This window comes from Erinaceus europaeus, chromosome 2, assembly GCF_950295315.1.
Source record: "Erinaceus europaeus chromosome 2, mEriEur2.1, whole genome shotgun sequence".
Taxonomy (NCBI): domain Eukaryota; kingdom Metazoa; phylum Chordata; class Mammalia; order Eulipotyphla; family Erinaceidae; genus Erinaceus; species Erinaceus europaeus.
Window position 1 is genome coordinate 55,623,636 of NC_080163.1, and position 25,061 is coordinate 55,648,696.

Below are 25,061 nucleotides of genomic sequence, written 5' to 3' on the forward strand. Positions count from 1 at the left end.
AGAGCCATCTACAAATTTAATGCTATCCCCATCAAGATCCCAAGCACATTTTTAGGAGAATAGAACAAATGCTGCAAATGTTTATCTGGAACCAGAAAAGAAAATTGCCAAAACAATCTTGAGAAAAAAAGAACAGAACCAGAGGCATCACACTCCCAGATCTCAAATTGTATTATATGGCCATTGTTATCAAAACTGCTTGGTACTGGAACATGAATAGACACACTGACCAGTGGAATAGAATTGAGAGCCCAGAAGTGAGTCCCCACACCTATGGACATCTAATCTTTGACAAAGGGGCTCAGACTACTAAATGGGGAAAGCAGAGTCTCTTCAACAAATGGTGTTGGAAACAGTGGGTTGAAACATTCAGAAGAATGAAACTGAACCACTGTATTTCATCAAATACAAAAGTAAATTCCAAGTGGATCAAGGACTTGGATGTTAGACCAGAAAATATCAGATATTTAGAAGAAAATATTGGCAGAACTCTTTTCCGCATAAATTTTAAAGACATCTTCAATGAAACAAATCCAATTACAAAGAAGACTAAGGCAAGTATAAACCTATGGGACTACATCAAATTAAAAAGCTTCTTTACAGCAAAAGAAACCACTACCCAAACCAAGAGACCCCTCACAGAATGGGAGAAGATCTTTACATGCCATACATCAGACAAGAGTTTAATAACCAACATATATAAAGAGCTTGCCAAACTCAACAACAAGACAGCAAATAACCCCATCCAAAAATGGGGGGAGAACATGGACAGAATATTCACCACAGAAGATATCCAAAAGGCCGAGAAACACATGAAAAAAATGCTCCAAGTCTCTGATTGTCAGAGAAATGCAAATAAAGACAACAATGAGATACCACTTCACTCCTGTGAGAATGTCATACATCAGAAAAGGGAACAGCAGCAAATTCTGGAGAAGGTGTGGGGTCAAAGGAACCCTCCTGCACTGCTGGTGGGAATGTAAATGGGTCCAACCTCTGTGGAGAACAGTCTGGAGAACTCTCAGAAGGCTAGAAATGGACCTACCCTATGATCCTGCAATTCCTCTCCTGGGGGTATATCCTAGGGAACCCAACATATGCATCCAAGAAGATCTGTGTACACATATGTTCTTGGCAGCACAATTTGTAATAGCCAAAACCTGGAAGCAACCCAGGTGTCCAACAACAGATGAGTGGCTTAGCAAGTTGTGGTATATATACACAATGGAATACTACTCAGCTACTAAAAATGGTGACTTCACAGTTTTCAGTTTAACTTGGATGGACCTTGAAAAAATCATGTTGAGTGAAATAAGTCAGAAACAGAAGGATGAATATGGGATGGTCTCACTCTCAGGCAGAAGTTGAAAAACAAGATCAGAAAAGAAAACACAAGTAGAACCTGAAATGGAATTGGCATATTGCATCAAAGTAAAAGACTCTGGGGTGGGTGGGTGGGGAGAACACAGGTCCAAGAAGGATTCAGAGGACCTAGTGGGGGTTGTATTGTTATATGGGAAACTGGGGAATGTTATGCATGTACAGACTATTGTACTTACCGATGAATGTAAAACATTAATTCCCTAATAAAAAAAAAAAGCCAAAAAAAATCCACTTGGTAGTGATGCCTAAAATGGATAAGAGGAAGAAGCCTGCAGATGGGAGAGATAAGGAAGTTACTGCAATATTCTATGTGGGGAAAAAAATATTAGGCCTTGTCTCTGGAATTTAGATACCTGGAGTCATAGTCTGTGGCAGGAAACATTTTTCCTTATCTTCAGATGAGGACAAAGCCTCACTAGAAATGGCTGGCTCCTTGGAAGAAGTTTCTTTACCTAAAAAAGAGCAAGTGAAAGATCATTTGTGAGCATGTGAGTAGGTTTTAAGCAAGGACTTTGAGTTTTTGTCAAGTGACAATTCTTCCCTACAACTGGTGACATGGATATTTTATGTTATCACCAGTGACATAATTATTTAGTACTTGAAAGTTATCATACAACTGCCATACATGTTATCTCAATCATGCAGCCTCCTGAGTATCTTCCACTTTATTTGAAAAAGAAAGTCATACACACACAAGTTGGATGGAGTGTTATGGCTTAATACTGAAGGAGCTTAATAGATGTTGATCCTCAAAGACTACACTTTCAGGTATCATTTTTATAGTTTATAATAAAATGTTGATCCTCAAAGGTGATTATAGATCTCAACTACAGCAAGATTAGCTAATCCCTGGAGTGGAGCAAGGAAGAATGGCATCTTCAGAGATATCCGAGGCCTGGTTGGGATGACCCTAGAATGTGTGAATGTCCCCAACCAGTCTGTCTGCTCACTAAATAGTTCTATCTGCATAAAATGACTCTGTGCACTGAAATGTTTATGTCATTATAGGTGTGGAGCATAGTGATGAAGCAAGAGGCAGTAGATATATAAAATAAAACGGAATTTCACAAGCATTGCTAAGCAAAGTAGGCCTTCACTAGAGTGGTTCCAAAATACAAGGGAGCTCAAGTCCTTAAACACATTACCTTTGGTTAATTTGTTATTTTTTATTTTATTTTATTTTATTTTATTTTGGATACAGGCAGTGAGAAATTGAGAAGCAGGGTAGAGATAATAAGGGAGAGGGGCCAAATGATGGGGGTACGAGGCCCCAGTCCCCCACTCGCAGGGGGAAAGCTTTGCAAGTGGCAAAGCAGTATTGCAGGTGTTTCTTTTTCTCTCTATCATCCCCTTCCCTCTTGATGTATGGTTGTCTCTATCCAATATATGTAGGTCTTGGTCTATCTATCTATCTATCTATCTATCTATCATCTATCTATCTATCTATCAGCCTCTCTATCTGAATGAAAAAGGTGTCCCACAGCAATGAAATCATGCATGCATGAAGCTCTAGCTACAGGGTGGAAAAGGATCTTTTTTTCTATTTATTTATTTTATTTATAAAAAGGAAACACTGACTGAACCATAAGATAGGTTATGGTTCAACTCCACACAGTTCCCACCACCAGAACTCCATATCCCATCCCTCCCTTGATAGCTTTCCTATTCTTTAACCCTCTGGGAGTATGAACCCAAGCTCATTGTGAGATGCAGAAGGTGGAAAGTCTGGCTTCTGTAATTGCTTCCCCACTGAGCATGGGCATTGACATATCCCCAGTCTTTCTCTCTTTCCTTAGTGGGGCAGGGTTCTGGGGAATTGGAGCTCCAGGACACATTGGTGGGATTGTCTGTCCAGGGAAGTCTGGTTGGCATCATGCTAGCATATGGAACCTGGTGGCTGAAAAGAGAGTTAACATATAAAGCCAAACAAACTGTTGACTAATAATGAACCTAAAGGCTGGACTAGTGCAGATGAAGAGTTTGGGGGGGGTCTCCATTTTGTAGATAGCTAGTAGGCATATTTTAGTTATATTCCAAAGGGCCTGTGGTTATACTCGTTTTTTTTTCTTTTTCTTTTTTCCCCTGAGCCTGAAATCTGATATGCAGGTGGATCCAAATTATTGTCTGGGGAGATGATGCCATGACTGGAAAAAGGACCAGAAAGCTGGATCAAGGAAGAGAGTAGTTCCCAAATATGGGAAAGATGTACAAATATTGTTGACTATAAACCCCATCGATTTGATGTGATCTGGGGCCCATATTCAGCTTAGGAGCCTATGTGAGCTCTGCATCCCTGTAGATGTGAGTTCACATTCTGTGATCATGAGTAGGAACGTTCCAAGCTGCCCCAATTTCAGGACCCATCTTCCTCAAGTGTAGCATAGAGTGTGTTGTCCAGCCTCCCTTCAGAGGATGGAACACACTCTACCATTATTGATGCAAGTTGAGGACAAGCTCCTATTGGAGCCCACAAAGGGGCCTATTGTGTTGTTTCTGATAGAGATGACCGGTAACAATGGAGAGAGGGATTTATTTGAGGTCTAGGCCCATTATGTCTGTTTGGGAATCTCAGGACTCCCTGAACAGGGCCCCAGCTGATGGGGTGGACTGATTTTAGGTAATATCAGCATTACCAGGAAACAACTTAGAAATTTTTCTTCAACTCCACCTATCATTTCTATTAACTTAAAATTAATTTTAATTTAATTACCTTTTACTAATATTATTTCTAATATTATTTCTAATTCTCCTGGTTGCTTAGACTCTAAAATCACAATGGGTGGAAGTCAAGCTGGCCTATCAGCTTTGCATACAGGCTCTTTTGCTCCTATTGAAACAGCCAAGAGTCACTGCTGGCTACTTCTAAGCCCATATCCTTATACTACTACCAGGGGTACTGGCTTCCTGGGTGAGTACAGCAGGATTTTGAAATCTAAGTGGAGAAACCTTCCAGTTATTCATAGGGGGAGCAACAGTTAGCACTTATTTAGATGACACATGGAGAGCATGAAATGGATTTGAATTGGAATAGGCAGAGAAGGAGGGCTCATCACCTCACAGCTCTCTCGCTATCCAGTGATACTTGTCAGAGGCTCAGCATTGAAAGCAAAGCCTGCTGCTTAGCTGGAAAGCTAAAGCATTCAGCTATAGGTGAGCAAGAGCAGTTTGTAATTCTGTCCCCAAGGAACCAAAATTCTCTGAAACAAAAAGGTACAGACTTGGGAATTATGAGCTGGAGCCCAGGTTAGATTCTTGTATACATTAATTAAGTGACCTCGGGCAAGACATTTCATTTGTTCCTGAGATTTCATTTCTCCCATTCATAAACGAGAGATTGATCTAAGTTAGTGCTCTTCAACTCTGGCTGCCTATTTGAATCCCGTGAGTTGCTTTTGAATTTGAAGTGGCCCAGTGCCTTCTTATTATATCCAGAAATGCTGACTTTGGTTGTATCACAGCACAACCCAGGCAGAAGAATTTTTTTAAGTTCCCCCAAATGATTCAGATAGGAGTCAATGTGGTAAATTACAATCTACCTCGGTCATTCTCCAATGTTAAGGTGCAGATGAATCACCTGGGGGTATTAGGCAAATATCAGTGGAAAATTCCACCCCACTCCTTGAAAGGCGGAAAGTTTGTATTTCTAAGCTTTCCCCAGTGACACTCCTCCTGCCTGTCCCATCACACCTGGAGTAGCAGTTTGCTTCTCTACTCCAGAACAAGAAGAGATTATTGTCCATAGCAAGCCCGTGGACATCTTTTGCTTTCTTCTCCAACTCCGTGCCAGTAAAGTTTAAAGTTTTAGTTGCTTGATTTTATTGTTTGTTTGTTTGTTTGTCTGTTTGATAAAGCAGAGAGAAATTGAGAGGGGAGGATGAATGAGGGAGAGAGAAAGAGAGAAATTGACAACACTGTTTCACCATTGATGAAGCTTTTGCAAGTAGGGACTGGGCATTTGAACCTGTGTCCTTGAATATGATAGCATGTGCACTCAACCAGGTGAGCCACTACTCCAACACTCTCCTATTTTTTCTGTTGAGAAACTGAGGCTCAGAGAAGACAGTGTTTTTCCAAGTTCACATAGCAAACCAGAGGCAGATGCAGAGTCCACTCAGATCACTGCATCACAAACACTTACTGGAAATAAGAATCCACTCCTATTTTTCTCCTTTCTCTCTTGACTCCTATCCACCCACCACCACCCCAACTTGATAAACAAAACAGTGAACATTTCTTTGCATGCTCTTTTTCTCTACCCACATATTTTTCCCTTCTCTGATCTGAGCATTATGCCAACCACCATTTCCCTGATATAAGTCCATACTGTCCTTGTTGGGATAAATGTCAGATTAGAACTGCAGCAACAACTATCTGCATTGATATTTCTCTGATCATCATGGTATCCTGTTTAAACCCAAAAATACTCAAAATAAATTCTCTGCAATGATCATGATTACATGAATATGTAATAAAAGTCACAAAACCACTGAATTCATGAAAGTGATTAACTTTGAAGGGAAGAGGAATGGAGGTTATATAGGTAAAACTATCAAGAAACCCTAATTAAGTCTGCAAATCTGTTATTCTTTCAAAAAAATAAGAGAAAGAATAAAGAAGCTCTGAAGTAAATACAACCTGGAATAGAAAGATCCTAAAGATGAATGGTGAATTTGTTATTCTAATACTATCTATTATCAGTGTGTTCAAAATGCCCCAGCAGCTTTTCAGAGTTCAAATGTGAAGCATCATTTGCTATTGTTGGCACTCATTCTCAGTTGCCTATTATTATATTGATGATTCATAATCACGCACATACACAAAAACCTGAAAGGTACAAACACCAACAATCTATGCAGGCAAATATATCTCTCCCACACCCTCTAGTTGGATGTAAATCTGCCAAAATTTCTTGAAGACAGTCTTAAAGATAAACGGGGAAGATTTCAAAGCTTTCAGACCAAAGAACTTTGACAGACACACAACTTGCTCTGTGATTCAACAGTCGGATATAAAACAAAGGCAAGACTCTTCAAGGGTTCCAGCAGTCAAAGACAATGGAAAATGACCAGAAACTTGCCCTCTCATCATGCACATTCAGGAGATTTATGTAAGCAAACGGGAAACATCCTGGGGAACAGATGTAACAGGCAGAGTTGAGAATGTTGCATGCCTGGGGGCTCCAAGCCAACAGGCTTCATGTGTCATGCTGCAGCAAGACGGCTGGGCAGCTGTCCAGAGTTCAGTGGTATCAAGAGTCTCTTTCCCCCTTCCTGCCTCCCTCACCCTCAAGGACTGTGGGTCCTTGCTACTTACTTCCACTTAGACACAATGGCAGAAACTGCCACAGAGAACATAAACGGAGGCTCCAACACCACTGGAGTCAGGAACTGCGAAGAAGGGGTTGGGGAGGAGTCCTTATTAACTATCAACAAACAGATTATGAGAAACCAGGCCCTGCACTAACTCCAGAAGACTAATTCTCTGGTTTAATCCTCTCCAAGACTGTATGTTATAGATAGTACCATTAGATCCAGGTGACAGCCAGGTAAACCGAGGCTCAAGAGGATAAGAGACTTAGTGTCACACAATTATTAACTTCTCCAGAAAGTGTCTAATAGTTAGTTCCATTTCTTTGAGATAAATATATTTCCCTAGAGGAGAGTGTTTATATCAGTTGACTTCAGACCTGCAACACCCATATCAGCTTCCTGGTGGAAGGGTTCTGACATGCAGAAAGAATGGGGGATGGGGGGAAGTCTTACAGAAAGAAATAGCAGGCTAGCTCTTGGTAGGAGACTCTTGGAGAGAGTGGATCAAGATGTCAATCAGTTATGAATGAAGTGAGTTCAATCATAGCACACCAAACTTGCATACTTGAGGTCCCAGGCTCAATTCCTGGCACCACCAAAATAAACCAGAGCTGAACATTCTCTCTGTCACTCTTGTTCTTGTTCTTGTTCTTACTCTTGCTCTTTCTCTCAAAAAAATAAATCTAAAATAAATATTTTCAAAAGGTAATTATCACAAGAATAGTTGAAGAAGAAAGCAGATGATATCTTTAAGAGTGCTTTCTTCAGTATTGTTGGTTTGGTTTATTGCTTGCTTGCTTGCTTCCTTGCTTGCTTGGATTTGAGCTGCAGATTCTGGTTTGCATGCAAGCTTAGGAGGTAGCAAAAGGTAACAAGAAGAAGCTGAACTGCTGCAGCTAAATCTGGAGGCTAGGGAGTAGAAGCAGAGCTTCCTAAGTACACCTCCACTGGCTGAGTTAATACTCCCTCATGTAATACAGACTGAGGCCTAGAAGGAAATTAAGGTAATTTTCAATAAAGAAATGAATTAAAGATGGCTGACATGTGTTGTGCTTATAACCTTGCCATGGTATCTGAGTACTTTGCATATAGACTGAATTCTCACCAAAACCCTTGAGAAAGGCATCATCATATAATATATTTGACAGATGAAGAAGGTGACACACAGAAGGATTATGTATCAAGAACTTGTCTCAATGAATGATCCCTGGTGGGAGGTATGCTTTCTGGTTTTCCATGCTAGTGTTCCCCATTCCACCCCATCCTACAAGCCATAACTTATCCCTATAAATGCTATTTGCCACAGGCTCTACTCTAGCTGTACTCAAAAGAAAAAAAAAATGCTTGCATGATGGTGGCCAGCCATACCACGGACTGTCCTGATTCTAGCACCCAAAACAAAACCTGGATGGAATATTCATCCTCTGATGTTAGATAATTCAGATATTAGATAATTCAGATATTAAATAACAATTCTCTCTCACTCTCTCTCTCTCTCTCTCTCTCTCTTTCTCTCTCATGCACACACACACACACACACACACACACACACACCCCACATCACTCTGTAAAGGTAGAAGACAGGAAACTGCCTGTTATGACTTTTTTTCCCCGGTAATGGCAACTCTGACAAAAATAGGATGAGCGACTAGAGGCCAAGGTCCTGACCACCCATGGACCAAAGAGGAACTCAGTGTCTGAGCTTTCTTCCTGACCTAGGGAACCTTGGGAAGAAAGGAAGGAAGGGTTTAGTCACACCCTGGGAGTGGCGGCCAAGAGCAGCAGGGCTCTGAGTGAGTTCAGTCTTTTTCTTTAGGAAAAGTACATGCTCCCAGGCTTCACTCCATTCTCACAAATCCAGAATAAACTCAGGAGAGAGGAAAAGCAGTAAGAAGAGCCACCCTCTCCCCATTGGGAAGAACAGTTTCCCCAACCCAAAGAATCTCTGAGGCTTAACCAGACCAAGCACTGAGTCAAGCCATAACCCAAGTTCTCACAACCAGGGAACTCACCTGGGCCCCACGACAGACTTGGCTCCCCAGGGATGCAGAAGCAGCCACCCATGTGTGCACCATCCTCCCAGGATGAGGCCCCTGGGAACACCAGCCAGAAGAGCACAGGGAGGGGGAGAACCTCTTCGGAACGGTGTCCCTCCTCCCGCCTCCTCCTTGGCCCATGAGGGACCAAGGCCAGCTCAATGCACAATGCAGCCTTTGATATCCTTGCTGCAGCAGGAGGCCTAGGGAGGATGGGAGGGGCAGCCCAGCACACAGGCCCCAGAGTCCTGCACTGTCAGGCCTCTGACCAGCCAGCAGAGCTCCTCCCTGCCTCTCTGCACATTGCTACATGCCTATCAGGCTGTAGCACATTCCTCGCATTCTAGGATCTAGATACAGGCTTAGCCTCTTGTGGGGGCAGCCAGGGCAGAGGAGAAGGGCAGAGAGCAGCCCAAGTATCAAGGGCTGCTGCTCTTCCTCCTCTCTCCATGACTTGGGCAGCACTGGCTCCCCTGCCACTGGGAATGCCCGCCCCATCTGGCCTCTCTTTCTCTGCAGACACACCTTGACTATCTGAGTGAATCTGGGACTGTGGTACAACATCTGCCCTCCACCCCAGAAACAGCAATGAGCCAGCTCCTCATGGTGCATGTGCAAAACCCCAGCCACTGGCTTCCAGGGACTTAGTCAACAAGAATCATGAAATCACCTCGATGTCACCTAACTTCTTCCAGAGAGGACACAGGCCAAGAGCATTGAGGCTACAGGTGTGTACCAAGTACTGGTCATACCAGATCAACATCTTTTCTGTTTTGGATGGGGGTGAAGCAGGGGAACATGGCTGACACAGTGTTTGAATTTCAGAAAACCTCCCACGGGATCACCCAGAAGAAGAGAAAACAAGGGCTGAATGCCAACAAGGTTAGAGCAAGGCATGAGCAAATCAAGCTCCATGATCACCAGATGCTTAATTTTGCCCCAATGTCAAGAGCAAAAGGCTTTGGTGAATTGTCCAAGAATGAGCAAGTATGAACCAAGGGAAAAGAGGGTCCTATAAGGCTTGAGTCAGAGTCATTACCTACTTAAGGAAGAAAATGGACTGATTGAATCTATATTCTGGGAGAAGCAACTGGGTGATATCGTAAAGAAAAACCTCAGGGTTCCTCTCACTGATCAAGGGTGTCCACAGGACCCAACTTGACCCCAGGAGACAAGTATAAACCATGAATCTGTCAGCTTTAGGGGGTTGGGGCACACAAGTATTTTGGTAGCCTCAGGATCAGGGGGGTGGAAGGGTAAATGCCCATAGTGCCCTCAAGTGTTAACTATACTTTGCAAACGATGACACCACCCACACATTTAAGACCTGGAACATCAGGAAGCTTCATCCGAATTTCTGAAGAATCTTGGTTGGGTGATGTTCGACACAAGCCACATATTAGAAAACCCAGAGGAACTTTTTTTAGAATTGAAAATGCACAGCCCAAAAGGTAGTGCAGTGGATAAAGCATTTGCTTCTCAAACATGAAGTCCTGAGCTGGATCCTTGGCAACTCATGTGCCAGAGTGATGCTTTGGTCCTTCTCTCCTTCTCTTCCTCATCCTCATCTTCTTCCTCCTTCTTTTTCTCCTCTCATTAGTAAACAAATATTTTTAAGAAATTGGAACTACATGGACCCCACAGCCCACCAATTTAATTATTTTAGCCTGAATGGGTAGCAGACATGGACCTCTGGTTCAGTAAGCATGTCTAGTATTCTTGGACTAGCTACATCAAATCTCCAGTCTGGAAATCAGTTTAGTGGTCATAATGTCTGCATCTTGCTCCACTATTCACTCCCTGGCTGTTTGCTAAATACCTGCTGTACTTGTTCCTGATATTACTGTAACAAAACTTCGCTGCCTTTATCAAAAACCACAAACAAATTATCCACTCACCACTATGGAGGTCAGGTGTTCAAACTTCTTTTACTTGCCTCTAGTCCTTCCTTATAGTCGTGGAGGGAAAAAAAAACTGAGAAAAACAAAGCTCCTAGAATATGGAATTGAGTAGACCTGATCAAGTTTTACACCTGACATTTAGAAATGGTAGAGCCTTGTGCAGGTTATATATAAGTTAAAATGCTGGTGTTTCAAACTCAAGACAAAAGTGTTAGCAAGACTCCCTCCAGAGGTTTTAGGAAAAGGATTGGCTCCTTGCCACTCTCAGCTTCTGGTGAAAGGGTGTGTGTGTGTGTGTGTGTGTGTGTGTGTGTGTGTGTGTGTGTGTGTGTGTGTGTGTCTTCACTGGTATGTCACTACTCCAAGTTAACTTTTTTGTATAGAAAAAAAGAGAGACAAGAGACAAAAAGAGAGTGTGTAAGAAAAGGGAAGTCACCACAGCACCAAAGCTTCTTCCAGTGCATTGAGGGCCTTTATCAAAAATCTAGATCATCTGTATGACAAAGCAGAGGCACCATCCAGGTGGGCCCATGGCAGCATCTAGCTCATGCCTGATACTTTATACTCCAGCTTGATCCAAAGGATGGTGTCTAAATCTAGTCCTGAAGTCTGACTTGGGTTTATATGCTGACTCATCCCATCTTAAAGTCCCTGTTTATTATAGCCTGGGTATTCATTGTGCATTACTTCACTTCATACATCCAATGTAGACATTATTATCTCTATTTATCAGTAAGAATACTAACAAAGATGAACAAGCATGACCTGTACAGAGTCGTACCACTTATTAATGTCAAATGCAAGATTTGGTCAGACCTACTCAATTTCCTAGTCCAGGAGCTTTGCTTGTCTAAGTTTTGGATTCTTCCATGACAACTGTGAGAGAGGTTAGATGATCTGATACTGAACCTTCCACAGTTCCACTTATGGAAGTTCCAGGAAAGAAGAGTAGATGGGGACAGAGTACAGGGACAGAGAATCCCTCTGATCAGTGTCACCACAGAGGATATTCTCTCCAGCTTTATCTATTTAGAGTGTTCTCTCCCATAATGTGACTCATGACCTTTCCAAAGCATAATATTTTTATTTGTTTGTTTGTTTTTAGTATGAATTGGGATTTTTCTTGAACCCAAGAACAAACACCAAGGATTTCTTTAGGAAACAAATGTTCATAAATTTGGGAGACCCAGGAGGATCAGACAGTGAAGGTAACTTATCGTCTAACTTGGATAAGGACACAAAAGCTCTGACATATCATATATTCCACTCTGACTTGCCTGCACACCTAACTTATACAAGTGCAGAAATGAAGATCAGGCACTGAAAAATATGAAGGTCAGCAGAAGGAGACTCAAGCCATCTGTCTCATTTGATACAAGTGGCTAAGTAACACAGCCACCAGTCAAGTGACACCAGCCAAGCCGAAGCTGTCAGTTTCTCAGTGTGAGGCAGTTTCAGTGCTTCAGTGAACAAATTTATCAACATAATTATTTATATATATGTATATATAAATAATTATATATGGTCTCACTTGGGAACTTATGTGCATATACATAGGTGTGTATTTGTGTGTATACGTAAGCATATACACATAAGAGATAGACGTAATGCTTTTTATGCATAGCTTATTATTATAAGGACACCATCTTATTAATTAATCAGGTGTCCCAAATATATTTATTTATTTATTTATTTATTTATTTTGGATACAGACAGAGAAAAACTGAGAGGAATTGGGGAGATAAAGTGGGAAAGAGAAAGAGAAACACTTGCAGATAAGCATCACCACATAATGAAGCACCCCACCCCCTGCGGGTAGGGACTGGAAGCTTGAACCAGAGATAGAGATGAACGTACAAATACAGATGAAAATATGGGCACAGATCCAGATACAAGTACAATTACAGTCACAGATACACAGTTGAGAGATAGCTCACCCGATACTATATGCGCGTCACCATGTGGGCAGCCTAAGTTTGGTCCCAGCACAAGGTGGGGATGACATGACACAGGGGCAATTTCCAGTGCTGAAGTGTTTTTCTCTATATTTACGTTGAAATGAATGGTATGAAAAAGTCAATTTAGGAACATGCCTGCATGAAGCCCTGGTGCTCTCTCTATATATATCGTCTATATCATATTTCATTTTTATATTTTATTGGGATGATTAATGGTTTACAGGAAATTCAGTTGTATTTTTTTTTCAATTTCCTACAAAACACACTTACCCATGCCTAGATCCTCCTCCACCATCATGACCAGGATCTGAAAGCCTCTCCCCCTCAGAGCCTTTTACTTTTGTGCAATTAATTCTACGTCATCTTTTTATATGGCTATGAAGATAGCCCAACATGCTAGAGCACAGGATCTGCAAGGATTAGGTCCTAGAAGTCGCAGGTTCAGGTCCTGAAACCACCATATGCCAGAGCCAAGCAGTACTCTGACCTTTCTCATTCTGTCACTCATAAAAATAAATAGATCCCAAATTAAGTACATAAACTTCCTAATAGAAGTAGGGGTAATATGTGCTCAAGCCTAGGATGCAGAGGCAGAGGTCTGGAAGGACATACTGGCTCTCAGTCTTCAGGGAGGGGATTGAGTTTTGTTTAGGAGGAAACAATGCTGAAAGGGAGGGGCCTTTTTTTTAATCAATATATAGTTTGCTTTTCTTCAAGTAGACAAACTACTTGGATTATTTATTTAGTTAGTTACTTGTTTGTTTGTTTATTGTTTATACCAGTGTACTGCTCAGGTATATACCTGGAACTCTGGTGCCTCAGGCATGAAAGGTTTTCTTCCACAACTATTATGCTACCTCCTCAGCCCTCAATATATAATGTGGATGCTTTTTATGCATAGCTTATTATTATAAGGACACCATCTTATTTATTGATTGATTTACTTCTTTATTAATTTAATTATCATTGAGGCTTCACTGCCTCAGGGTGACTTTTTTTTCAGATAGAAATACAAAGAGACAAAGGCTTAAAAAGACAAAAAGACACCACAGCACTGAAACTGTAGACACTATTTAGGCCAAGAACACTATTTTAAACAGAAAACTCTTGGACACTCTATGTATAACCATATAGGAGCCTATAGAACAGTGCTGGCCTCAAGGCCTCGACTAGAGTCCTATCAGGTGCTAAGAGGCATCTCTGAACTTCAAGCTTTGCACCTTCCTCTCTTACTCCCTGACGGACTTGTTCTGTGAACTTGTGTTTTTTATGACTTGGGTCAGTAGAGTGCACTGCATTGTCATGTGCTTGGCCCAGGTTCAATCCTGGCCCACATCACATTGAAGGAACCTTCAGTGCTGTGATCTCTTTCACTCTCTCTGCCTCTATGTCTTCTCTGTTTCAATGAAGAGAGAGAGGGAGGAGGAGGAGGAGGAGGAGGAGGAGGAGGAGGAGGAAAAATATGGTAAGGAAATAAAACCATGACTTGTCAAGAAAATCAGCCTGAGCCTGGAACCCCAACTTTATTTTTATTTTTTTTAATTTTTAGTTATTTACTTTGGATAGAGATAGAGAGAAAATGAGAAAATGAGAGGGAAGAGGGAAATAGAGAGAGGGAAAGAGTGAGAAAGAGATCCACAGCACTGTTTCACTGTTTCACTGTTCATGAAGCTTCCATGTTGCAGTTGGGCTTGATCCCAGTTCCTTGTGTACTATGATGTTTGTTCAAACAGGTGCACCACCACTCACCACTCACCCACCTCCAACTTTATTTTAATTTAATTTTTCCCTTCCAGTCCTCACATACGTGTTTCCACTGGTCTCAATTGAGAGAGAGAGAGAGAGAGAGAGAAGGAGAGACACCACACCCTGCCATTCCATTCATGGAACTTCCTCTAGTGCCATCCTTGTGGTGACAGAGGCTCAAACCTGAGTATTTCTGTAAGATGAAGTGTGTGCTTTTCCTTCATTCCTTTTTTTTTCTTTTTCTTTTTCTTTCCTTTTTTTGTTGCCACCAAGGTTATCTCTGGGACTCAGTGCCAGCACTACAAATCTACTGCTCCCTGTAGCCGTATTTTGCCTTTTTATATTTTACTGGATAGGACTAAGAGAAACTGATAGAGGTGGGGGAGCTAGAGCGGGAGAAAGAGAGACACCTGCAGACCTGCTTCACCACTCATGATGTGTCCCCCCCATAGGTGGGGAGTGGGGGCTTAAACCCCACTGCCCTTGCATATGGTAATATGTGCACCGAGCTGGGTGCACTACTGTCCAGCCCCACCATCTTTTTTGCACATATGTGTGAGCCAAGAGTCAGGGTTCAGTGGCTTGAGTCTAAAAGGAGATCACTACAATAATCCTGACTATGCAGGGACTCAGTAGCATGATCTTCATCAACCATCAAGGATGCACAAAGAACTATAAACTCATGATGCTTCCCCTTTCCTAAACCCATAACTCCTGACTACCATCACACATAACCCCCTATACACACACACACACACACACACACACACACACACACGTTTCCAGAGAATTGAGTTAACCAGAGAGGCCAAAAAAAAAAAAAAACTAAAATAAATAAATAAATAATAAAAAGAAAAAAATCTTGTTTTACTTGCCTTACTGTAGAGATAAAACAAAGTCATGAATAATGCTAACTACTACTGAGTTTCATCTTTTCATCTTTGCTAAGGCTTTTCTGCTCTGGCTTGACTTTTTCAGATAGAGGAAGCACAGTACCAAAGCTTTCCCCAGTACCATGGATACCAAGCTTGAACTGGGGTCACACACATAGCAAAGCATGCCCCCTCTGAGGTGAGCTATCTCACCAGCCACAATGTTCCTATGGTATAGAACTCCTTTGATGTTAGTTTCAGCCTCCACTCATGTGTACACAACATATAAACTCTCTACACTATGTCCGACCGAATCTTTAGTCCAGTTCTCTCAGAGCAGTGTGAGGACTGATTTTTGGTTCAAGTCCCTCCTGGGCTTGAGTTCTATTAATTGATTCTAAGTCTATATTTGTTTTTTAACACTTTATGTGATAGAACAGCCAGAAACTGAGAAAGAACGGGGATAGGGAAGGAGAAAGAAACAAAACACCTGCAGCACTGCTTCACTACTTGTGAAGCTTTTCCTGCAACAGATAAGTGCCAGGGGCTTGTGGAACTTTGTACATAATAACAAATGCCCTTAACCAGGTGCATCACCACCACCAGATCCCATCTGTATTTTTTTTTCAGTCAGCCCTCATGTCACAGTCTGTCCTTGCTCCCATCTCCCTTTCCATCCTCTTTTTTGTTTAGAGGATTTACTTTATTATATTTTTAGAAAGAGACGAGAGCTCTGCTCAGTCCTGTTTTATAGTGATGCCAGAGACTGAATCTTCAACCTCAGGCCTCGGGCATGAAAACCTACTGCATATCAACTGTACTATATCCCCAGTCCCTTTCCACTCTTCTTAGCCTCTTCATCCGGTCTGCTTTTGCTGCCACTGAGAACTCTCTCCAAACTCCCCAGATTTTCTCACCTCCTCGCCCCCAGCCCTTGCATATCTGCTTTGCCAATTCTACTAGGCTCCTGGAAGTTACCCGCCTTCATTCCAGAACATTCTCACCGTTCTTTCAGAGGATTCTTCTATCTCTGCTGCCTCCAAGTCCACCCTTTTCCCTCCTCTGACATTTATTGTGAACATAAATTCTTCCCCTAGAAACAACCCCCAAATACCAGCTTCCACCCTTCCAACTCTACCTCTGTAGTTGTCTCCACTCAGGCACCTTTGGTCTCTTTCTCTCTGATTCCTGCTGGCATGGACAGAGCCAGAGCATTGTCCTGGGCTCAGTTCCAGCTCATAGCCAACTTTGCCCCCTGTGGTGAGGAAACAGAAGGTAGGTATGATCAGTTCCCACCCCCTGGTGGCCAGTCCACTCCGCCCCCAGTTGCCTTAGGGTTCCAGAGGACTCTTAGCTCAATTTCTCTCTGGGGCTTACCTAGGACAAGAGTGCCATCCCCATGCCATACCCTTCGGGGCAGCCCATGCTCAAAGAGGGGTCTTTGCAGTGCTGAAACCAGTGCAGAGGCTGATTGTCGCTGAGTACCCTTGTCCCTTTGAAAGACAACTGTGTAAGGCTGTGCCCTCTTCCTGCAGGAGATAGCTGAGGCAGCCACTGGGTCTGCATTGCACAGACACCTCACCCCCACCCCTCCACCCCGCTTCCACATGGATCCTGTGATCACATTCCTAAAATGCTTCCTGCTCACAAATTTTCCTTTCAGAGGCTCCTTCTTGAGAACCAATCTGTTGCATCAGGTTTTCCAGATCTTGGGAGAAATCTTTGAGTATGGATAGGATAGATCAGAGTCCAGAATGATTTCATCTGCTTATAGCACAGACCCTGGTCTAAGAAGATAAGGCTCCACAGATCAAGGTAAACTGCAGGATTCTGTTGTTCAGCAAAGCTCTGCTATGCAAATACAAGATGGGAGGAATTTAGGCAAGCATTTGATTTGAAAAAGAACAGATGGATCCCTTAATGCTTTAGTTCATTCATTCATTCATTCATTCATTCATTCATTCATAGAGCTGTCTCTGCTGTGCCAGGCTCTGTGTTGCACAATGAAGGTGGGGGAGCAGCAACATGAGGAGAAAAGGCAGTAAGCACCTAGTTTATTACTATAGTCTTGGAAGCAAATCAACAGGGAGGGCAGAGATAGAAAATGAAGAGGGCACCTCTCAGAATGGGTGACAGATGATCTGTGTCATTTTCTTTCTTTCTCTTTTTTATTTTCCTTCCACCTTTCTTCTCTCCCTTCCTTTATTTCTAAAAAACAGAGGAAAGAGAGAGAGAGAGAGAGAGAGAGGAGAGAGAGAGAGAGAAACTAAGACCGGAGCACTTCTCAACTCTGGCTTTGGGTGATGCTAGGGTTTAAATCTGGACTCTCAGAGTCTCAAGTCTTCATTGGGGAAACTGACGATCCTTCCTAGCCGACTGAATCGACATGGATCCCAGTCACTTTCAAAGCCAGCAACAAGCAGCAACCTGACGCTGTTGACTGGCTACGGAAGAAGGGCAAACGCTAGAAGAAGAAGAAGAAGAGTCTCAAGTATGAAAGTTTGTTTGTTGTTTTTGTTTTATTTGTTTTTGTTTTTACAAAACAATCATGTACCATTTTCAATGCTCAGATGCTTGAGCAGTGAGAGGCTTCCAGATTCAATTCGTAAGGAATAGTTAGCCTGCATGGGGCAGGGCAGAGAGAGGGGCACTGCAAATGTTCTTGCTGTTCAAAATGTGATCTAGGATCAGATGTAACCAAAGCAATCTCCTTTAAGAGCCCTGAATCCCCTCCTAGACCTGCAATTAGGATCTGCATTTCAGTATCCCCCAGGTTTAAAGTTCGTCATTTTGCCTTTTTAAGAAGGAAGTGAAGCCTAGAAAATGTTTTTTAAAAAAAGAAAAAGAAGAAAAAGAAAGAGGCTTTGAGTGGTCTGGGAGGTGGCACAGTGGATAAGGTGCTGAACTTAAAAACATAAGGTCCTGAGTTAGATCCATGGCAGCACATATAACAGGATGATATTTGGTTCTTTTTTTCGGGGGGAGAGAAAAAGAAGGAAGAAGGGAGGGAGGGAGGTAGAAAGAAAGAAAAAGAAAGGGAAAGGAAAGAGCTATCTGCTTGAAGTGGTTAACTCATAGTGCTAGCACTGAACCTCAACAATAACCTGATGGCAATAAAAATATTTTTAATAATTGATTTATTTATCTTCCAGAAACATAACATGGAACTGGGAGGAGAACTGGGAGTGGAGGTCAAACTGCCCTGGAAGGATACTTTCACAGCCAGCCTTGTGGGGTGAGGTGTGGGCTGCCCTCCACTGACCCCAAGTTTTTTGTGGGAACTAAGACACAGGAAATCCAGCTTCTGGAAAAAGCAAACAGCCCACTTGGGGGAGGTGATAGCCTGGAGCTGGTGACCTCTCCCTGGGGCAGTGAGCAGTAACCCAACCTTCTGCCCAGGAGCTACTGCTAGTTGCTGAGTTGATCCTGGGGAGGACCAGGGGGAGAAATCTGGGGAGCCTCCTCTGACCTGTAATTTGTGCCTGCTGAAAGGTGCCAGGCTGTTGGTATGTTCCCTTCCCCCCGACCTCTGAGAAGAATTGGTTTGCTCCTTGCTAGTTTCGTGCCCGCTTTCTCCCTGCCCCCTATGCTAAGGACAGGCAGAGTCCCAGCAGCAGCAGCAGAGAGAGGATAATGGAGAAAAGCACATGATGTGGTGATTTGCCCGTTAGTGAATAAAGATTAAACTGCGTTCTCAGCCCAGCCGTGTGTCTCTGGTCGTCTCTGTTACCCGCCCGTGAAGCCAGCCCGGATAAAACAACATATGGCGCCTACAACGTGGGACCGGACCCGCGCATCTCTCAGATAAGTGAAGACAATTTGGCTACCTATGCACTATGGCCTTCTCTTCTGCTTGTGAAGAGATCTCCAAAGGCGTCTTCCCTTTCTTCACGAGACTGTTTTGCTGTTTCTGGAACATTTATCTCTGGACCACTCTGTGGTTTCTGCCCAACGCCAGCCTGCAGGAGCCCAACGCCAGCCTGCATGAGCTGGCTTTCCGCTGCGTGGCGCGGGGCACTGGGCGTGGGCTCCCTCCACACTGCTCGGCCACTGGGAGCAGGGCAGCAGACATGGCAGGGCCATGGGGCAGGGTCACGGCAGCTTATCATGGCCACCACCCCGGGGCACCTCGGCCCACGTCTTCTGCACGGCTGGCCCACCGGCCCTCGTGCTATGAAGTCTGGACAGATCCCGGGCCACCTGGAGACCGCGGGCTCCCTGCTGAAACTGGGCCCCCTGGCCGAGATCTCTAGCTTGGGTCTGAAGGCAGACGAGCTAAAATACGCAGAGATTCATCCAGAAATCGCAACCTGCAATTCCTAGAACTGAAGCTGCCCAAGAGGCCACCGCTGGACAACGCACTCCCAGAACGGCTAAGACAGTATAGATCTAAATTGGTGTTTAAAATGACATGTCTTCGTAACAAAAGTTTCTCTCCTTGTATATTGAAGACCATGTGTATGTGTGTGTTTAAAGTTTGGTAACATTAACTTTAAGGTTAAGAATATAACTTTAAGGCTAAATTCTTACCAGGCAAAGTTAAATGAAAAAGATTTTCAACGTAATTCTCATAAAGATAAAATTAACTTACATTTAAAGTCTGAGGTAAAAATTAGTTAACAATCAATATATTTTAACTAAGTTGGTCTAAACAAAACCTGCGCACACCTAGGGTGTGTCTCCATCTTGAATGGGTGTAAGAAAAGGTTAAATAGACTTGTTGATATCTAAAACTCTCGGTTACCTTCCCTATTAGAAATGGTAGATTACACAATGGTTATGCTAATGATACTTATGCCTGAGGTTTTCTTTCCTTGATTCTCATGTTTACCTTTTCACATTCTATTGTTTAAACTTTAACCAACCTTAAAATCATTCTAAAAAAGACTTCTAATTGTAATAGCTATCAATTGTGATAAACTTCTAACCTGCTACAAGTTTGTTTCATAGTAAGTAAATTGCAGCTGTCAAGTTCTCTACAGAAAAGCAGAATTCCAGCAGCTGACCTTCCTCATACAACATTCCACCCCCTGGCATTCTTCCATGGACATTTGCTTTGGACTGGCATTTCTATCGGACTCAACTGGTACACCTCTTGGATACTTTGCAGCTTCCCCTTATGCTGCTGGGTTTCTCAAAGACTGACTGCAGCCATGCCTTGGGACTCTAGGCCCTTCCCCGCCCCCATGCTAAAAAATGCCCGGTCGAGGCAAGTACGCCCCCCAGAGGCAGGAAATGTTTTTTTAAGCTGATAAAGTTTTGCCCAGAGGCAAAAAAATGGCCCCCTCAGGCCCTCCCTTGGCAGCACATTGGTTCTTGTTACTTGCTTACATGTTTCTCTATGTTTGTGCCAGTTTCTTTTTTGAAAATGTCTGTAAGATATAGGTTTCTGTTCACCCCACACCCCTGATACTGTGGTCATTTAGTTAAAAACAGAAGGGGGAATTGTTGGTATGTTCCCTTCCCCCTGACCTCTGTCTTCCTCACCTCTCTAGATTTCTCTCTGCCCTATTCAACAACAACAACAGCAATAACAACAACAACAATATTAATAATACAGTGATAAAGAACAAGAGCAACAAAAGGTGGAAAATGGCCTCCAGGAGCAGTGGATTCACAGTACAGGCACTGAGCCACAGTGATAACCCTGTAGGCAAAATAAATAAATAAATAAATAAATAAATAAATAAATAAATAAATAAGACTTGTGTTCAGGTCCCCAGTTCCCACCTGTGGGGGGAGCTTTACAAACAGTTAAGAAGTGCTTTAAGTGTCTCTCCTTTTTGTCTCTCCTCTTTTGTCTTTCCCTCTCATGCTCTCTTTCTCTCTCACTCTCTCTCTCTCTTTCTCTCTCTCCTCTCTCTCTTTCTCTCTCCCTCAATAAAAGAAAAAGTGAAAGTATGGCCCCCAGAGCAGTGGAGTCATGCAGGTAAAGATTCCCAGCAAGATCAATACCCCAGATTGCAAGCAATAAAATTAGAGAGAGAGACTTAAGTGCCTTTTCTGCTACTGACGATGCAGCTTTGTTCCTATAGCTCATTCCAACACAATAATTTTTTTTAAAAAAAAGATATCTATGGGGGCTAGCTGATGGCACACCTGGCTGACCACGCATATTACAGTGTGAAAGTACCTAGATTCAAGACCCTGGTCCCCACCTTCAGGGTGGAAGCATCACGTGCTGAAACAATGCTGCAAGTGTCTCTCTTTCTCTTTCTTTCTTCCCTCCTAATTTCTGTCTGTCTCTATCCAATAAATAAATTAATTAAATATTAAAATACTAAAAAATAGAATTTAAAAAATATATGAAGAGGAAGAAATACAGTAAGTACCAGAGCATCACTCTGGCACATTTGATACCAAGTATTGAACTTAGAAAGTCACACTTTTTTTTTTGAGACTTTTAACACTTTATCAACTCCACTATCTCCTAGGTCACCCAACACAATGCCTGATGCCTAAATCTAGCCCCAGTGTTACCCTTAGCACTTTTGCTTATGACTTTTCAACATGAGATTCTACAATCTCATTCAAAATTGTGTGTGTGCGCACGCACATGTGCACACGCGTGTACATGTGCATTGTGTATTTCAGCATAGCCAGGATCTACCTACCTGGCTTCCTGCATATTAAGAGAAATTATTATTTTTCCTGCAGCAAACTATTCATTTCAGATTTGTTGGAATGGGTATCTTACCAACTGTCTCAGATGTGATTCTGCCTCCCTCACCACCAGAAAAGATGGGGTATTCTTGTAGAAAAAAGACCCTTGGTGAAGTCAGCCTAGTAGCCACTAAGGAGGTGTCAGTGGGAGAGATAAGCTGAGATGGGTTTCCTCTCCAGGCACACGGGACAGAGATGGAAAGTCCCAATGATAGTTTTCCCATGTGGCTTTCCAACAGCGGGGAGTATTTTCCTTTCTCTGGGTGAGAGGTATTTGCTTTCCTTCCTGGAATCTAAACATTTAAAACAAACAGATGATCCTCTGCCCCCATCCTGCCTCATCTCTTTTTAACTCACTGGATGAAAGAAATCAGAGATTAAAGAGACCATGATGGGGGGGTCTGGCAGTGGCACACTCGTTTAAGGTGCACATAATACAAGGACCCTGGTTCGAACCCCCACTCTCCACCTTCAGCAAGGATGCTCCACAATCAATTAAATATGTCTGCAGGTATCTATCTTTCTCTCTCCTTCTTTATTTCCCCTTCCTCCCTCAATTTCTCTGTTGTTGTTAAAATTCAGCAACTTAACTATCCAAAGGTATTTGAGAGAAGCATAGGGGTTAAACCCGTAGGGTGAGACAGAGAGAAGATGGATATCAAAAGGCCATATAGTTTGGAATTGCTCTTGTCTGGGGTCCGAGGTGTGTGATGAAGTGTGTGATGAGGTGTGTTCTTCTGTGATCAGAAGGTGACTTTGAATGAGTGAATCTGTGGCCATGTGGCCCGCAGTTAATGGAGGGAAGTACTGGGGTATCTGTGGGCCTGAGAGTCAAGAAGGAAAGAACCAAATCTGAGTTTCCCCCCTTATGCTCACCTCGGTTGAGAGAGACTTACCAAGAGGTATCTTCTCAGACCTCCATCCAAAGATGGGGGTGGTTCTCCCTAAGCTCTATCAGGCTCACACATGTTCCCAACATCTCCTCCTAATTTCTTTAATTAATGAACAGTGTTTATGGATCAATGTCAGTTAGAGCATTTCTTTCCTCTAAAGGAATACGAGTGTAAGGTGAACTGAGACTATCTGTACTGTAACATTAATTATGTCATGTATGCATTTCTTGAGGAATTGAATGAGGCAAGGAATAATTAGCGATAGAGCTACCATAGCTAGCAAAGGGCCTAGGAGAGGTAGAAGCCAAGCAGTTAAAGGAGAAGAGACCCAGGAGTTAGTATTGAAAGGGGAAAAGGAATTCTTAATATCACGGCTAAGTTTGTGCAAGGTATCAACATTCTGTTCTACAAATCCAGTTTCATTTACAAAAAAACAACATTCTTCCTGCAATGCCAGGCAAAGACCACCCCGTTCTGCATGTATTAAGTCCAAACCTCTATGGTTCTGGAGTACCACCTTGGCAAGGGAGTTTATCTGTCTCTGGAGAGACTCCAAGCTGTCAGAGGTAAAGTCAATGGACTGTTGGAGCTGATTTTCAATGTGTCCAGCAGCATAGAGAGATTGTCCCAAAGTCCACCAGCAAGTTTAAGGGAAGCAGTCAGTTGATGTGATGTCCAGGGGAAGAAACAGCACGTCTGGTCCTCTGGTGGGTCAGCGCCAGCTGATGAAATTCTTCTTCTTCATAGAGGGTCAGCTGTGGAATAAGAAAAACTAGGAGGCAAGGACCAGGTAGAGAAGAACTGACACGAAAATTAGATCAGCAGAAAGAGAACTGGATAGGCTGGTGAGGTTAGCTGGAGTATATACTGGCATGGTGTCCTTTAATGGTAAGGACTTGCCAACAGGGACTCTGTGGATTTTCCAAGAGCAGTAATGTCATCTACCATAATAAAAGGAAAACAAACATTCCAGCATTGAAAAAAGAAAAAAGAAAAAAAATGTGTCTCTATGACTATGTGTCTCTATAAATTGGGTGGCTTTGTCAATGAGCTATAATAAATGGGCAATTCGAATTTCTGTAAATATTAAGAAGGTTTAGTAAAGTTACTTCATTGATACTTTAGCCAACTGAATACTGGGGGGTGCATTCCCCTTCTTTTTTTATTAATTGAGCTTAAGGGTTATAGTTTTTCTTGTTTGAGCTGTAGCCCACATAAATTTAGAAAAAGTACCAATTGAGAAAAAAAAATTGTTTACCAAACATGGGCAGGTGAGTTACATCAATCTGCCTGAGAGCACTGGCTTTTATCAATGGGGATTAGTCTTCAAATTCTGAATAGCAGGATCTTAATTAAACAAAGCAGGAGCCAGTAAAGTGCTCTCACTATGGCAGGTCAAGCGTTAAAATTTAAGACGCTTGTAAAAAAATGAAAAAAAAATTTTAGCATATGAGTGACTTTAGGAGTCATCACACACCCATAAATAAAAAAGAAAAATGTTTAGCTTTAAATCTTACCATATGAGCAGTCGGTTCTTCATCTGTAGATTGTACCTATAATTATTTACTTAAGAGAAAATAATGTGTACCAAGTTAGAAGTTTAATGGTTAGAATTGGCTTGAGTTCCTTCATATGATTTTAGAAGGCTCTTTATTAAAATATACCAGTATGTTATAGAAAGTCAATACCTAATGTGTTGACATGATAAAATGCTTACTATTTTTTTTAATCACTTAAACAATTTTAAACTTAGTTTGTTAGAATCTTTGTTTATCACAAAGCTTATCACACCCTTGCTATAAACAAGGGTGGGTACACAACTTAATTGATCTTTCACTTAAAAAGCTAAGATAAACCTCATAGCTTAAATGTTTAAAAATAAATTTTTACTGTTACATTTATTTTAGATGACAATATTAGACTAAATAATTTTGTTGAATCACATCTGCCAAATAAAAAATTTTTATCAGGCCAGGAATATCATGTTTAACCCTTTATTCCTGGCAAGGCCACTGCTCTACCCTGTCTGGGTCATTAGAAAGCCAGACTAAGCACGGAATTTGTTACAGTGGCAGTTAGTATTAGGGTGCTGGTGATATTTAGAATTCTTACAAGTATGAGAGACTGCAGAGGTGTCTCACCACACCTAGAGATCTCAGAAAATCTCTAACTAATGAACTGATGCTGATATTAGCTATCAGAAGGACGAAATTGTCTGATATTTTAGTCTGGTAAAGGTGTGCCAACTCTACAAGTCAGGATCTTTAAAATCACATTCAGCTTAACTAAATCTTATTTAA

At 42.3% G+C, this 25,061-nt stretch overlaps 1 protein-coding gene across 5 annotated transcripts in view; it reads right to left on the minus strand.

Moving 5' to 3' along the window:
• Nucleotides 1-16,447, minus strand: part of SH3TC2 (SH3 domain and tetratricopeptide repeats 2) — a 74,512-nt gene extending 58,065 nt beyond the window's left edge. For 3 of the 5 annotated variants that reach the window (XM_060180756.1, XM_060180741.1, XM_007516379.3), the window contains exons 1-2: nucleotides 8,705-9,333; nucleotides 1,737-1,835 (exon numbers count right to left, since the gene is read on the minus strand). In XM_060180756.1, coding sequence (XP_060036739.1) covers nucleotides 1,737-1,835; nucleotides 8,705-8,756 — 151 coding nt within the window. In that variant the 5' untranslated portion in view covers nucleotides 8,757-9,333. Of the gene's footprint in view, nucleotides 1-1,736; nucleotides 1,836-8,704; nucleotides 9,335-16,343 lie in introns of those variants that run through there. The other 2 variants (XM_060180747.1, XM_060180732.1) reach the window with 2 other exon arrangements.
• Nucleotides 16,448-25,061: the final 8,614 nt, after the last annotated feature.